Source organism: Silene latifolia, chromosome Y (genome assembly GCF_048544455.1).
Source record: "Silene latifolia isolate original U9 population chromosome Y, ASM4854445v1, whole genome shotgun sequence".
Taxonomy (NCBI): domain Eukaryota; kingdom Viridiplantae; phylum Streptophyta; class Magnoliopsida; order Caryophyllales; family Caryophyllaceae; genus Silene; species Silene latifolia.
The window spans coordinates 78218999-78237006 of record NC_133538.1 but is presented as its reverse complement, the minus strand read 5'-3'; the positions used below and the strand labels follow the sequence as shown (position 1 = coordinate 78237006).

General features: G+C 34.3%; 1 protein-coding gene across 1 annotated transcript; it reads left to right on the top strand.

Annotated features, from left to right (window-relative positions):
• Nucleotides 1-507: 507 nt before the first annotated feature.
• LOC141628364 (uncharacterized) lies at nt 508-1671 on the top strand. The gene has a single exon (XM_074441521.1). The coding sequence runs from the start codon at nt 508-510 to the stop codon at nt 1669-1671; it is 1164 nt and encodes a 387-aa protein (XP_074297622.1).
• The last annotated feature ends 16337 nt before the right edge of the window (nt 1672-18008 follow it).

Below are 18008 nucleotides of genomic sequence, written 5' to 3'. Positions count from 1 at the left end.
ATTAACTTCCCAAAGTGCGTGTATCAATTTCACTAAATCTACTTGTATTATTCAGGACCGTATCTTGAAGACGAGGATTGGTGAGGGTGCACTCATAGATGGACTCTATCATCTGCCTATGGAACAACCAAGACGTGTCAATGCAATCGAAGCCGCTTTGGGAATGTCGGTCTATGGCACAAACGGTTAGGGCATCCCTCTTTTAAGGCAATGGAGTGTTTTCCGTCAATTAAGAATATTAAGCATTATTTAGATAATAATAAATATTGTGATGTTTGTTTTCGGGCTAAACAAACTCGATCAATTTTTCCGTTGAGTACTAGTAATGCGGTGCACTTGTTCGAACTCTTACATTGTGATGTTTGGGGTCCCTATGACTCGAATCAATCTTGTGGGTCACGGTATTTTCTTTCTCTTGTCGATGACTATTCCCGTAGTGTGTGGGTTTTTTTGTTCAAATCGAAAGATGAAGTTCCACGACTTATGAGAGAATTTTTCGCCTTAATAATGCGGCAATTTAATTCCACTGTTAAAAGAATACGGAGTGATAATGGCACGGAGTTTAAACCTTTAATTCCTTATTTTCGAGAACAAGGCATAATTTTCGAAACTTCTATGGTCAAAACCCCACAACAAAATGCTCGAGTTGAGCGAAAGCATCGGCACTTACTTAATGTTGCTCGGGCTTTGCGTTTTCAGAGTTCGTTACCAACTAAATTTTGGGGCGAGTGTGTCTTAACAGCTGCCCATTTGATAAATAGAACTCCGAGTCGCATTCTACATGGCAAAACACCTTTCGAATTACTTTTTGGTAAACCAGCCAATCTTGAGTTGCTACGGGTCTTCGGGTGCTTAGCTTATGCGAAGAATGTCAATCCTACTGACAAATTTGATAGTCGAAGTAGGAAGTGCGTTTTCCTCGGTTATCCGTTTGGTAAAAAGGGATGGACTTTGTTTGATTTAGAGTCAGGTAAATACTTCCATTCCCGTGATGTTAGTTTTATTGAGGAGATTTTTCCTTATTCAAAAGAAGCAGAAGTCGGGTCGAATGTTTCGAATGATGACACTGTTTTTGTCGATGAGGAGTTTGTTGTCCCTGATGTCGAGCCTGTTTTTACTGGTCCCGGCTCTCGCTTGGGTGACAGTGGGAGTGGCGTGACTAGTTCTGAGGATGCAGGGGTCGTCGTGCCTAGTTCTGATCAGCACAGTAGTACTGCTGCAGGTGGTGCCGTGACTGGTGAAAGGGAAAACAGTGGGCATGTGTTGGATGCGTTGGAGGACTGCATCGTTACTACTCATAGTGACAGTGCCCCTGTTATTTCTGGGTCTGAAATGAATAATGCAGGGGGTTCGATAGCTGCTAATCTGGGGCGTGGAAAGCGCGAGAAAATCCCGAATAAAAATCACAAAGATTATGTTAAATGGGATTGCATTGACACGGTCTTCGATGAGTCACCCACCACCGCCAATTCCGTCTCAGGTAGTTCTTATCCTTTATCTCACTTTGTGAAATATGATAAATTTTCGCAACCACACCGTCATTTTCTTGCAGCGATTACTCGGGATATTGAGCCTAGGTCCTTTAAAGAGGCCATGGGCGATGCTAGGTGGAGAAAAGCAATGTCTGAAGAAATAATTGCTCTTGAATCTAATAAAACTTGGTCTCAGTGATTTGATTTACCGTCTGGAAAAACTCCTATTGGTTGTATGTGGGTGTTTAAAATTAAACACAAATCTGATGGTTCCGTTGAACGCTTTAAAGCCCGACTCGTGGTACTCGGCAATCATCAGAAAGCAGGTGTTGATTTTAAAGAGACCTTTGCTCCGACGGTTAAAATGGTTACTGTTCGCACTTTTTTAGCCGTAGCCACTATTAAAAAGTGGGAATTACATCAAATGGATGTGCATAATGCCTTTCTTCACGGTGATTTGGTGGAAGAAGTATATATGCGCATGCCGCCTGGCTTTAGTAAAGGATTCGAAGGTAAAGTTTGTCGACTTCACAAGTCTTTATACGGGCTCCGTCAAGCTCCGAGATGTTGGTATGATAAACTTGCTACAGCTTTATCTTCTTATGGTTTTGTTATGAGCGCTTCCGATAATTCACTGTTTACTTTCCATAAGACTAACGTTGAGATGCACATACTCATTTATGTGGACGACTTGGTAATAGCTGGAAATGATTCTCATGCTATAGCTGCTTTTAAATCTTACTTAAGCACATGCTTTTATATGAAGGATTTAGGGAAGTTAAAGTATTTTTTGGGGCTTGAAGTTGCCCACAGTTCGAAGGGGTTATTCCTTTGTCAACGTAAGTACACCCTCGATTTATTATCCGAGACGGGCCTTCTTGGTTGTAAACCTGCTAGTGTTCCTATGGATGAAAAACACCAACTTGCTCTTGCTAAGGATGCTCCTCTCGAAGACGGTACAAGTTATCGAAGGTTGGTGGGTAAATTAATTTACCTTTGTCTTACTCGTCCTGATATTAGTTATTCGGTCCATATTTTGTCACAATTCATGCACAAACCGACTGACTACACAACAATGGGACGCCGCTTTACGGGTCGTTCGTTATTTGAAAAATAATCCAGGGCAAGGGATTCTTTTTCGCCCTCTTCGGTTCTTGACTTGAAGCATATTGTGACGCGGCTTATGCTAGTTGTCCGATTACGCGCCGGTCCATTCTTTCGCTTATTTCGTTTGTATAGGTGGTTCTCCTATTTCTTGGAAAACTAAAAAGCAAGCCACGGTTGCCTTATCTTCCACTGAAGCCGAGTATAGAGCCATGACCGCCGCTACATGTGAAATTTTGTGGTTGAAAGGTTTGCTTGAAGGGATGGGAATTCATATTCATGAACCTATTCGGTTACACTGCGATAATGAGAGTGCTATGCATATCGCCAACAATCCGGTCTATCATGAAAGGACCAAGCATATAGAGATCGAGTGTCACTTCATTCGTACTCATATTCATAATGGCGTTGTGTTACCATGCTATGTCCATACTCAAGCACAATTGGCTGATATATTAACTAAAGCTTTGGGTCGTCCGAAGTTCAAGGTTTTGCTTGACAAGTTGGGCATTTCCGACTCCCATGCTCCAACTTGAGAGGGGGTATTAGAATATGCTTTATTATAGGATAATCAATCGTTTGCTTTATTATAGGATATTCAATCGTTTGGTTTTACCTAGTTTTTTATTAGCACTAATATAGCTTTTTCAATAGGATAATCAATCGTCAGTCGTTTGGTTTTACCTAGTTTTTTATTAGCACTAAAGTAGCCTTCTGGGCTCCTCTTAGTTTGTATAAATTCATCAATTCTTTTTGGGAGAAAGCAGAACAAACATTCGTACAAAACCACTACTTTGTCCAAATACTTGTTTGTCAAATTCTATAATATTTGAGTTCGGTGGTCTAATCAAAATCGACAATAATGAACCCACAAATTAATTGGGGATTTCAGGACAATTTTTAGGGTTTTGAGTTTTTGATAATTTCTGGGTTTATTTGGTTTAGGTCTGGTGAGGAGACGGTGTGTCATTCAATGGTGGTGATGGAAACATTTTTTTTTTTTTTGGTTTTTGTTTTTAATTTGATTTGATTAAAGAGGTGAATGATTTTTGTTATGGAGTGATTTTTAGTCAAGGTAACCTGTTTTACAGGTCTCCGGTTAATAAGTTTAATGAAAGTTAAATGACGTTAAAGATGAGATTTTTCTCAGTTAAACACTAGGAAGGATTAATATGGGAAGAGGTGACATAGGATGGATTATTCTCATGAAATAACCATACTCCTAAGTTTGTAACTACCATACACCATATTAAAATTGTGTTATCTCTCTTATTCTTAATTAATAAAGAGGTAGAATAGTAAGTTCGCATTCTCTAAAGTTGAAATTTAAGATCTTTGCTTTCGGCCATTTCATCAGTTTATGTTAATCGTAACTTGTAATTGCACTATTGGAGTTTTATGACGTACATTCTTTGGATCTTGAAGTTTTCCCTTGTTTACATAAACTATATCTAAAATTTGAGATGTTTGCTTCCATGTTTTTTCATCTACATGCTCCAATATTTGAGAATCAATCAATCAATCATCAATATCTATCTTCTATCTATATTATTAAAGGAAGCTTTTTTCGAGCGATTTTAGAGTCTCCAACTTTTACAAAACACTTAATTCTAAAATAATAAGTAATGGATATATAATTGGAATAATAATAATAATAAGAGATAATATTTAAGTACAACTCTAGGCAAACTATGGTACAAAGTTGATTTATGTACAAACCACTGCATTGCAATCCTATATACATATGAAGTCTTATTTGTGGGTATATATATGCTTCTTAATTTGCAATTCATAGTGTCCTTTTCAATCTGTAATTCCGTATTTCAATTATCCCTTTATTAGCCAGATTTTTTATTTATTGTTTTCTCCCCCATTCTCTTTGATTATTATTATTGTACAATGTTTGTAGTTTGATTGCAATTTAATTTTTTTTGCTATAACATCACTTTTATTTTTCAGGAATTAAGCATTGTCACATCGAGAGACGATTATGCATTGTGGCTGTCGAACTGATCTCAACCTCATGTACTATACGCCTATGTTTAGTTTATGATTGTTTTGCTATAGTATATGCTTCTCAAAATCGATTACTTACATTGTTTATGTTCTCTTCTCAGGCTGCTAACTATCTGAACATCAAGAGCTTGCTGAACTTGATCTGCCAAACTGTTGCTGACATGATAAAAGGGAAGACACCAGAGGAGATCAGGAAGCTAAGGCATTCAACATCAAGAACGACTTCGCCCCTGAGGAAGAAGAGGTGAACCAGTGGGCTTTTGAATGAGCCACCCTTTCGCTCCAGTTTTCATAGTTGGATGAATCGAGTTGTTGATATCAAGAGTCCTCTTTGGCCACAATTAGTTTTACCATTTCGAAACTCTGTCTTCTCGCCTCAGTAGTTGTTAACGTTTACTTACTCACTTTTGCTGTTGAGAAATACTATGGTATCTGTTTGTGGCACAACTTTGGTTGTTATGGAAGGGTATTATTGAGAGATATTTGTTGCTTGTGCAATCTCATCAACGTGCAATCTCATCAACGTGCAATATTGCTATGTTCTTATTAATTTTGTAGTCTTTTAACTTGACGTGATTAAAGACAAGAACATTAGAAGAAGTGAACATGGTAATTTTTAAATGAAGATGTGAAATACCTTAAAGAAGAGAGGAAATTTAAAAAAGGCATGTTACATGTTGGAGATCAAAATTTGAAGCATGTCAAAGATGACGTTATTTGAAAGATGTCTTCCCCCAGAGAACTATACCACACAATTAGCAGGTGTATCAAGGAATTTCTTATTCAAGTCGAGGATATCCGTCTTAAACTTGAGATATTTAACCAGCAAAGTGAAACATATGTTTTTGGAGCTTGTAGGCAAGTGCGGTTTGGGGGAATCTAACTAGATTTGGCCAGATACTTGGGCTGCAACGAGTGGAGTTGATGAAATGAATGCAGCGAGTTAGCTTCAAATTTTATATGAAACGCACATTCATCTGATCTCGGGAATCGAACTGAACTGCTCAGTTTTGTGTTTCTGGTGCGAAGATTGATGCTAGATTTTTCGGGCGTTACACGTTTGAAAAGAGAGGCGCATCCTGCTAGCAAGCCACAGCATGAATTTCATGAATTGGGTTTACAATTAACTTCGTCTTAAGGGCTAACTGGCGTATCAATGGTTGAAAATATATACGGTGTAATTATGTGATGTGGGTTATGCTCACATACATTTAAATTTCAATATTAGTCTCATTCTAAAATATTTTGTCACATAATTTTCTGAATTACTCCATCTCATTATGGAACAAATATAGTCTATACTCATTTTATTAACATGTAACTTAGTGTATAAAGGCAATAATGCTACATATATTTGTTAAAGAGACCTTATTCAAGGCGAAACAAATAAGTAAAAATAGAAGTTACAGCAATACTATTTGACATCAATAGAAATATAGAAGAAGAAGAAAAAGACGAAGGAGGTTCATGATATTTGATCCAAAAAAAGTTGAATATATGGTGCGGAATAATTTTGAGACCTATAGTAGAAGAAGAGAATTTGATCTAATTGGACGTATAAAAAAAATGCAGTGCTCTTAATTAAAGGCAAGCACTAATGCCACGAGGATAATGTACTGAACCACGAAAATTGTACATGACTTTCAACATTGCTACACTATTCATGTGAGGAGGGGGCCGTGGAGTAGTTGAAAGTGCCTGTGGCATTATCAACTCCCTAATTAAACCTTCGCGGTAGATAATACAAAGATTTTCATGCTAACTAATACTCTAAGACTGGACATTAGTTTTTGGCACCCCTCAAATTAGTGGGTGTCGAGTCAATGCTACCAAAATATATGCGATAATCAGAAAGTTCATCCTCCTTTATTCAAACTGTCTCCATCAAACTATTTACTAATAAGACTAAAACATTAGTTTCATAATACTCCTTCCGTCACCACCGTGGATTGTTCTATTTTCATTTTGGATGTGTCAATCAATTATTATTTATTTTTATAATTACTAAATTTTAAACAAGTGAGCAAGTGGATAATATGTCGTATTCATTTAATGTTTATGGAATGAATGGGACATAGTATAAAATGTGCATTGACTTTGATTTTTTAATAATTTTAGATTATATGACGCGTTATACACAAAAGAACACTACAAAAAGGCCCGTGCATCGCACGGGCATTAAATCTAGTATATAACTAAAGGAGGCTTTTTTTTTTCTAATTATACTATTAGCATTAGTATTAGGAGATTATTAGTTATTTAAAATTTTTCTATTATAATTAGGAATATAATTTTCCTACTAGAAATGAAAATTAATTAATTATTTTACAATTTTACTATTAGAAATAGGAAATAAATTAACAATTTATTATGGCTTTTTTTTCCTAATTATACTATTAGAATTAGGAGATAATAATTATTTAAAAAATTCCTATTATAATTAGGAATATGATTTTCCTATTAGAAATGAGAATTAATTAATTAATTTACAATTTTATTATTAGAAACGGGAAATAAATTAATTATCTACAATTTATTAATATTAAAAAATTATTCTTTAGTATTTGTTCACTTTTTATTAAACTAGAAGGAAAAAACATTTGATATATTTATAATATCCAATTTTATAACAACTTTCGATTAAAAAAATGAGGTATTATGAGGCTAAAAGGCCGTAGGTTGAACTGGGTTATGACAAATGTGCATGCATAATACGTACTACATGGAATTTACTCATGTAAAGAGTAAAATGAACGCTGAAATATGCCCTTACGTCTTTTGTTATTGCTAATGTCATATTTAATTATACATAATACAAAATTTATTTTTCAAATGTCATATGTATTTCTCCTACTAATTTTAAAGTTATTTCTCTCACAATAAACTTCAACTTCTATTTATAATTTATTACATATTATTTCTATTCATTTGTCATTATAAAAGTATATTAATCAAAATTTAAATAAGATATTCACAAATTATTGTTAAGTACAAAGTTTGATATCTATTTTTCAAGGAGTATTAAAAGATAAAGAAAGTTGCTGCTAATTTGCGAATCGAAATATCATATTATGACAAATGAGTAAATGTTTTGAAAAACTTTATTGTACGATTGTTTTACAATTTAAAGTAAAAATGGTACCACGAGTAATAAAATAGATTTGAATGAGGCTTGAAGGTAAATTAGTAGATACACTTATTATAAAAATATGTATAAGGTTAAGATTCAATTCAAGCAACTATCAACATTAAAAAAAATTAATGAAAAACACATAAAAGGGTAATAGTAGTCTTTCCCTAACATAGTGAAGACCGTCTCTCTCAAGCTTTTCTTCTGACAAATTTACATGCATAAAAAACGGTACTATTCAATTATATGGAGCAAACAAATTATTGTTGATGCTATATATTTTTTTTTTGTGTAAATTGAGCACATCGTCACTATAATTTAGGGAGAGATACGAATTGCGGAAGGGTGACACATATTCGTCATGCATAATACGATGCTTTAACCACCTTTAGGCAAAAATATAAAAATAAATGAAAAAATTTAAACCTAAAAGGGGGTCACGTACTTGCCAACTCTTCTATAGTTCTCTGCCGCATTAATATTCTCATGAAGTTTATGACATTTATTTCATATTAATAAAAAAAAAATGATTACACTGCTTCGTACAATTTTTTATTTATAACTTTTAGCTAACTTATTTGAACTTGCTTAAATTTATATATTTTAAGTGAAGAATATTAATTATAAATATGATAAAGATAAAGTTTGATCTTTAATTTCCTCAAAGATAAAAAAAAAAACTCAATTTTTATTTTCTTACAATATACTAATTAAAGGTCATAATGTAAAACAGGAAATTACACCACAATCTACTATTTCAATATGCCGATGATCAACACTTACAATAGCACATTTGTTACTTAAATAGTGTAAAAACTCTCAAAATGCTAAAAAAAAATGTTCAATTTGTCATTATCAAACAAAACCTAAGATTCTGCATTTTTTTTGTCGTGTTCAACTTAATCTTCACAGGATGTAAAAATGATGAAGTTCAGAAAGTAGCGGTTAGTTTTCTGTTAGTTAGATGAATTTTTCAAGAGAGAGATGAAAGCTTTCCATTTTAGACCGTTTTATGTGTGAACCGGAGGGATTAAGTAGTGGGCTAAAGGTTGTTTCGAGTGGGAATGAGGTTGATTGCGATGAGTTGGTTGACTAAAGTTTTTCCTTACTAGATCTAGAAAGAGGATAATAATTATGAGATGATAAAATTTGAAGAAAAAAGGACAATAAAAATGAGATGGAGGTAGTAAGATTTATTTATGCAAATGAAATAAATAGAAAAGTTCGTGTATATATATAATATTCAAACTTATTCAGTTTACAAACATAGTACCTAAACACTTTGTTTGAGTATCTGGAATGAAGGTAGGGGAGGGAACGGGAAAAAGACTAGGAAGGGAAAAGGGAGAGAGATAAGAGGGAAGATTGCTTCTTAAACTTTTCTTTGTTGAAGGAGAAATAAATTGTCTTCGATAAGGAAGATGAGGATCCATATTTTCATGGAGGTGAATATGATTTATGACTTCTTAGATGTAAAACGTGGCAGAAAGGTAGTGATAGTGGTAGTGGATTGAAGGTTGTTTCAAGTAGTAAGAACTAATCACGTTGTGGTGATGTTTTATTTTGCGCGTAAATTAGTGGGGTGGAGGGAGGGTGCATTTGTGGAGGGTGGTGAGTTCAACGAGGATAGTGATAATAAATAAGGTTATTTATCCGCAAAATATCGCTTGCATTAAAACATATAGGTAACATGAATAATAACAATAAACCTCAAAAGATCATATTGATAAATTTAATCTTAACCCCATCAATCCAAATTAAATTAAATATTAATTCCAAACATATTTTCTAGAGCAAGGGTTAGTTTCCATTGGATTGTGGATTTTTCTAGAAGTAAGGGTTTAGTTTTTCACTTGGTTGGATAAATTTGAGAGAAGTTTCGAAGACAAGGATTGATCTTTCAAGGGATGAGATCAGATTATTTTAGATCACGTGTGTGAATAGGGAAGAAAAAGAGGGGTCTGCGTGAAGGTTTTTGTTTCAAATGAGAAGATGGGGGAAAAACTATTGTTATAGGGGGTGTCATAAGGGACCACCATGTAGTATTGCGTTGGAATTTGGTTCACATTCAAAGGTACGTCTATAGTTTGACCGGGAGATATAACATTTAACTACCTGTAAATATTTTTACGTAAATACCATTTGACCCAACAATGACTAAATTATGGTTGTTATACTAAATAAGGATATTTGTTGCATTATTGAGTTGATTATGCAAAGTAGATATTATTGTTTTCCTTGACCAATTGAAAAACAAACAAGTATTAATGAACAAAATCTAAAAACTCTCAGTCCCAAGTATCATATATATAAACTTCATATTTGTTTTATTTTCCTAAAAAAATAACAACATTGTCGAGAGTAAGAGTTAGTTTCTATTGGATGGTGGATTTTTCTAGAAGTAGGGGTTTAGTTTAGTTTTTCACTTGATTGGATAAATATGAGATAAGTTTCGGAGACAATGATCGATCTTTCAAGGGATGTGATTGTTTTAGATCATGTGTGTGAATAGGGAAGAAAAATCGGGGTTTGTGTGAAATATTTTGTTTCAAATGAGAAGATGGGGGCCAAGACTATTGCTATAGAGAGGGGGGTCATAAGCAGCCCTAGGCATGTAGTATTGCGTCGGAATTTGATTCACATTCAAACGTACTTCTATACTTTGACCGGGAGATATAACATTCTAACTACCTCTAAATGTTTTTACATAATTACAATTTGATCCAGCAATGATTAAATTATGGTTGTTATTCGAAAGAAGGAGATTTGTTGCATCATTAACTTGATTATGCAAAGTAGATATTATTGTTTTCCTTGACCAATTGTAAAACAAACAGGTATTAATGAACAACTTTTAAAACTATCAGTCCAAGTATCATATATAAAAACTTCATATTGGTTTTATTTTCCTAAAAAAAAAGTATTTTATTAATCAAACACTCTTTTATTCTTATTTCAATATTATGTTAACGGGAATTATTTGTTGGTCATGCAGCATACATAAAATCTTAGACATGAACAATGTACTATATGTCTATATTCCATTTTATTATGAAATTTATCACATATTATTTTAATATCCGTGCAACGCACGGGCAAGAAAACTAGTTGTTTATCTATATACGACAACTGATCGACATGCAAAAAAATACATCGAAATAAATATAAGTACCAAATTGAGATATTTACTTTCATACTTCTTCATCCAATAGTTGGAATAATGATCAATATACCATACATGAAATAAAGAATTCATCCAAACCCAAACAAATACTCCCTAAAATAGTACTCCGTAATGAAGAATGTTAAATAGATAAATTCATTAAAACATTAAACTATTAAAGAAACAAAAAAAAACACTAAAAAAGTAGATCAAAAGAACTTTAAATGGAAAAGTGCGGTAATATTAATAATTTTTTACTCCAATATTGAATGCAAAGAAAAGCAATCATGGTTTATATGTAAGAAGTGTTCATATATCTTATATACCACACAAATTGAATGCAAAGAAAAGCAAGCATAGATTACACGTAAAAATAATTGACCATGGACCATGTAGCATAAGAATTTCTTGTAGTATTGTGTAATGATCTTCAGGGATCAAGAATCCGGAAAAAGAGTTACGAATCAGCAATTCAATCACAGGAGCTTCGAATTGATGAAGAACAAAGCTCGGATGTTGAATTAATGGCTTCTTTTATTATCAATGAAAGATTACAATTGTCAAAGATTACAAATGTAAACTATTCAATGAATTGTAGAAAATTACAGAGAATTGTAGAAAGATGATGAAGTTTGTTGTAACAGAATTTGTAAAAATGAATGGATGATTATGAATTAGTTACAATTGCTTTATTTATAGTAACTAACTCTCTAATCATTGACTTCTTCAACTAACTTTGACTTTGCTGGAAATTAGTTGAGTGACGTGGCATAACAAACTCAAAGTTTGTTACAATCCTTCCTACTTCAATAAAACTTGACCTCAAGTTTGGTTCAAATTGAAATCAGGGAATTTCTTAACAAAAGCATCAAATTCTTCCCAAGTAGCATCCTCCTTAGTACCATTAGACCACTGTACTAGCAAGTGTACTTCATAACCCATCCCTTTCCTGGACATCTTTCTTTCCAATACTGCCACAGGTTCAGCTGAGAGCTGTAAATTGTCATCCACCACAGGAAGGGTCACTGCTACAGGATCAGGTCCATGATGTCTTCTCAGTTGTGAAACATGAAACACAGGATGGATTTTAGCATGAGTAGGTAGCTCCAATTTATAGGCCACTTCTCCAACTTTTGCTGTGATTTTGAAAGGTCCAAAGTACTTAGGTGCAAGTTTGTTGCAGATTATGTAAACCACAGATTGCTGTCTGTAAGGCTGCAATTTAACATAGACTAACTCCCCCACTGCTAGCTGCACCTCAGACCTGTGCTGGTCACTTTGGTTCTTCATTCTAACTTGTGCTCTCTGTAAATGGAACTTGAGCATTTTGATACACTCTTCCCTGGCCTGTAAGCTCCTGTCAACTGCAGCTACCATACTATCTCCAGTAATGTAGGGCACATGCAAATGAGGAGGCTGTCCAAACACCACTTCATATAGAGTAGTCCCAATAGATGAATGGAAATTACTATTATACCACCATTGAGCTAAGGGAATCCATTGAGCCCACTATTTTGGATATTCTCCAGTCATGCACCTCAAATATGTTTCCACACATTTGTTCACTGCCTCAGTTTGACCGTCTGACTGTGGGTGATAAGCAGTGGACATACACAGTTCTACTTGCTGGCATTTGAACAGCTCTTTCCAAAAATTGCTTAGAAAGATTTTGTCTCTGTCATTGACTATAGTTTTAGGAGTCCCATGTATTTTAAACACCTGCTCAAAGTAAATCTTGGCCACAGTTTTGGCATCAAAAGGATGGCTCAGAAGCAGGAAATGAGCATACTTGCTAAGCCTATCCACCATTACCAGAATAGTGTCCTTCCCTTGAGATTTTGGTAATCCCTCAACAAAATCCATAGAAATATCCAACCAAATTGCTGCAAGAATTGGCAAAGGTTGTAATAACTCTGCTGGAGCCCTTAAGAGAGGCTTATTCTTCTGACATGTTCCACATTTCTTTACCAAATTTCTCACATATTTCTTAAGATTCTTCCAGAAAAAAATTGCTGAAATTCTCTTGTAAGTCACATGAACACCAGAATGTCCTCCTATAGAAGATTCATGCATGACAGATAGGATCTCCTTTCTCAGCTCTTCATTAGGTCCCACTACTAATTTCCCTTTTCTGCTCAACTGATCACCTTCCCATCTGAACTTGGACTGAGAATTAGGCGGATTTGTGAGTGATTGGATCAGTTCTTGGCATTCCTGTTCCTGCCAACTGTCATTGACTTTCTATAATAAGTCTGCCCTGATCTGTGAGACAGTTAAAGCCAGTAATTCTCCCCCAGTGATTCTAGAAAGGGAGTCTGCCACAGTGTTTTCTTTCCCTTTCCTGTATACCACTTCATAGTCCAGCCCTAGTAACTTTGGTAAACACTTGCTTTGGAATGCAGTAGTTATCTTTTGTTCTAATAAGTACTTCAAGCTGAAATGGTCTGTTCTTATTATAAAGTGTCTGCCAATAAGGTAAGGTCTCCATTTTTCCACAGCTAAAATCACTGCTAGTAATTCTTTCTCATATGTAGACAACCCCAAATGCTTCTAAGATAAGGACTTGCTTAAGAATGCAATTGGGTGACCCTTTTGAGACAACACAACACCAATTCCCTTATCACAAGCATCTGTCTCCACTTCAAAAACTTCCTGAAAATCAGGCAATGCCAGAACAGGTGCCTGACTCATGGCTGTCTGTAACTCTCTAAAAGCTGTAGTGGCTCCCTCATTCCACATAAAACCATTTTTTTAAGCAAGTTGGTCAATGATTTGCTGATAATTCCATATCCCTTAATAAATTTCCTATAATATCCAGTCAGACCTAAAAAACCTCTCAATTCTTTTATGGTTTTTGGTAAGGGCCAACTCATCATGGCCTGAACTTTGGAGGGGTCAGTGGCCACTCCTTTTCCAGAAATTATATGCCCTAGATAATCCACTTCAGGTACCCCAAAAGTACATTTGCTCTTTTTAGCAAATAATTGGTGATGTCTCAAAATTTGTAATGCAAGCCTCAAATGTTTCTTATGTGATGCTAGGTCAGGGCTATAAATGAGAATGTCATCAAAAGACACCAAGATAAATTTCCTCAAATATGGACTAAAAATGGAATTCATCAGACTTTGGAAGGTTGAGGGGGCATTTGTCAGTCCAAATGGCATTACCAAAAATTCATAATGCCCTTCATGTGTTCTAAAAGCAGTTTTGGCAATGTCTTGAGTGCTCATTCTGATTTGCCAATAACCAGCCCTTAAATCAATTTTAGAAAAAATTGAAGAACCATGTAATTCATCAAGCAGTTAATCAATGACAGGAATGGGGAATTTATCCTTGACTGTTTGTTTATTAAGTTCTCTATAGTTTACACATAGTCTCCAAGTACCATCTTTTTTCTTGACTAATACCACAGGTGAAGAAAATGGGCTCTGACTGTGCTGTACCACCCCACTCTCCAACATTTCCTTGGTGATTTGTTCAATGGCATCCTTCTGTATCACTGGGTATCTATAAGGCCTGACATTTATGGGGGCTGTGCCAGGTATCAAATGAATCTGATGGTAATGTGTTCTGTGAGGGGGTAAGGTGGTTGGTTCAGCAAAGACATCCTGAAATTCCTCCAACACCTCTGTTACCTCACTAGCATTCCTCCCTTTACTCATACCAAGGTGCTTGTCCCCTACAGATTGTACTTGCAAAGCAAACATCTGTCCATTCATGCACCCTTTCTTCAATTTTTCTCCTTTAACCAATAACAATTCCCTCCTTTTATTCCCCTCAGCACCACTTTCTTTTCTTTATAAACAAAATCCATCCTTAATTCCTTAAAATCCCAACTAACAGGACCTAAAGAGGCTAACCATTGTATTCCCAACACCATTTCACATCCTCCTAAAGGTACTATCATCACATCAGCTGCAAACTCCACACCATGCAACTGCCAGTTAAACTTTTTACAGATCTTAGTGGTTACAATTTTATCACCATTTGCCACAGACACTTCCAAGGGATAAGTACTAGATATCCTACATCCAAGTTTCCTAGCCACTGCTTCATCCAAAAAATTGTGGGTGCTTCCAGAGTCAATTAATATATGCACACTTTGAGTCCCCACTTTCCCTGTCATCCTCATGGTCTGAAATGAGTTATGACCAGCTATAGCATTAAGAGAAATCAAGGGTTGCTCTTCCACTCCTTCCTCCCTACTGCTATGTACTGGATTAATGTCACACTCCTCTTCCATCTCCTCACTTTCTCCCTCAGTACCATCATTTTCCTCAATTGGAACCACCTGAATTTTGTACAACTTCCCTTTACACACATGTCCTGCAGTGTACTGTTCATCACAATAAAAACAAAGGTTCTTCCTCCTTCTTTCCTCCACATCTACTGGCAGAGGGGGTTTGTTTCGGTAGTTAGGTTTATAGGGAGTCATATTGGTATTATTTTTTTGGTAGTTTTGGCCTGTAAGGTTAGTCTTAGTGTCATTTTTCTGGTATGGTGATGGTCCTGGCCTGTACTGGGTCTGATAATTTGTGTAATTAGATCTGGTTTGATGTGGTTTATCAAGCAAGGGTTTGTTAATCTTTGTTGCAGAAATGGTTTCTTCCTGCAACCTTGCATACTCCACTGCTTCAGATAATGTCTCAGGTTTAAAGGCTTTAACAAAGGGTTTAACATCAGGCTTTAGTCCTCCAACAAAACTGTCTAAGAAGTACTGATCTGGTAACAATCTATTTCTTTATAGCATTAAACCTTTAAGATGTTCAAATGAATCTAGATAATCCTCTAAAGAACCAGTTTGTGACAATTTATTGAATTCTTCAACCACATTACTATCAATAGCTTCTTTAAATTGAATACACAAATCCATGGCAAAATCATTCCAATCCACATTTGCTCTAATTTACATATAAGTTTGAACCCAAGGTTCAGCCTTCCCAATCACATACAAGGAAGCTAGGTCTGCTTTCTGGTTATTTGGTACTTTACACAGATCAAAATATCTATTGCATTTCTTAATCCAATTCCTAGCATTTCTACCATCAAATTGGGGAAATTCAATCTTAGGGTTAAAATTGAAATTTCTAGGGTTTGGATGTATACCTTCACGATTTCCAGGTTCCTCATTGATTCTATTGTTAATTGCATTAGTCTGAAAACCCTGAAGAAGCTGCTCAATCCTCTTATTTTGTTCCCTCATCATACCCATGGAATCCTCAATCAACTTCATTCGTTCCTCCATTTGTGCTTGTAGTTGAACAATTGTTAATTTTGCCAGCTTTAATCTTGTTCTTTAATGGCGACAATGGCGGAGGATAAATAGAGGACAAGATGAACTGTCTCTGATACCAATTGTAACGATCTTCAGGGATCAAGAATCCGGAAAGAGAGTTACGAATTAGCAATTCAATCACAGGAGCTTCAAATTGATGAAGAACAAAGCTCGGATGTTGAGTTAATGGCTTCTTTTATTATCAATGAAAGATTACAATTGTCAAAGATTACAAATGTAAACTATTCAATGAATTGTAGAAAATTATAGAGAATTGTAGAAAGATGATGAAGTTTGTTGTAACAGAATTTGTAAAAATGAATGGATGATTATGAATTAGTTACAATTGCTTTATTTATAGTAACTAACTCTCTAATCATTGACTTTTTCAACTAACTTTGACTTTGCGGGAAATTAGTTGAGTGACGTGGCATAACAAACTCCAAGTTTGTTACATATTGGTTGATTAGTTTTCTTTTACTCCATATTTGTGTATTGTGAAAACCATGAAAACTTCACAATAATGCAATCAATCCTACAAAATAAATAAATAAAGAGATGAATATCAATACATTAGTAAATTCTATAATAAAAAATGCAAACAATAGCAGATACTCCGTATAAAACAGCTACAAAATTTCAAAATTTAAGAGCAAAAAATTTAAGCAGAAAAGATCTAATAAGAACGCGGTCTTGTTAAAAGAAGAAAAAAATAGGAGTTATTATAATTATAATGGTTATTATGGATGAGTTCAAGATCATCATTGTCTCTATTTATAGTGGTTATTATGGATAATGAGTTTAATGCATAATAAGAGTTTGTCTTAGCATCAAAGATAATATGCAATAGGTAAGTGGTTAGTTGTTTTTGGTGTCATAGTCAAATTGATATACTCCATATTATATATTTATTGTCTGACGTGTTTTTATAACATTGGAATCTCTATAATCGCTCAAGAAAACCTTCCTTTAATAATTCAGATAGATATTGATTTATGATGACATATAACACTTCAATTCTATTATAACTAAAATTCATATTCTACCTTACTTAAGTTTAAAAATATTGATTTTTTTTTACTTTGCATGTTTTATATACCTTATACCTATTCTCAATTTCAATATCAAGTTATATATTTTAATGTGTAAATTGGTTTTATTTTGTGCGTCAAGTGGTAAAAACACCAAAATTGTTTATTGTGAAGTATTGAAGATTTCGATTTCTAACTCTTACAAATAAAATAAACAAACTTGGGATGAACATTTCGTGAACTTGCCTTCGATACTATCGAAGGAGATTGTTCCATCTATCAGTACTCGACACTCTAGATGAAAATGACATTAAGTTCATTTTAATCTTTTCATGTTTGATGAAGTATGTTCAGAGTAATTTTAATTTTATTGCACGACTTGCCTTTTAAAGTTATATATACTTAGTTCACTTGAATTAATAATTTTAATATGACGTTTTATATTCATAAGATTTTTTTTTTCAGAATATGCTACTAAATACTCAGTCAAAATTACAATAATATATTTAAATATTATTATTTTTATTTCATGATCCCGTACTAACATATTGCAAAAATTATACGTCAAATATATCGTTGTTAAGACCTTCTAACTCGACCCGTAACCCGTATAACTCCACTCTTATTTACTCCCTTCACCTCAATTACATTATCACAATTTGTAATTTTATTTTTAAAAATACATTCTATCAATTTTTTAATTAAATCCTAAACTAATTGTTGAATTTCCTAAATTTATATACTTCATAGTAAATAAAGAGTTAAGATATTATAAGTCCACCCCCCTCTTTCCTTTTTTCTTGAATTCATTCAAAAA

Coding starts and splice junctions, on each gene's coding strand:
- LOC141628364 (XM_074441521.1), top strand. CDS start 508: ATGCGGCAATTTAATTCCACTGTTAAAAGAATACGGAGTGATAATGGC.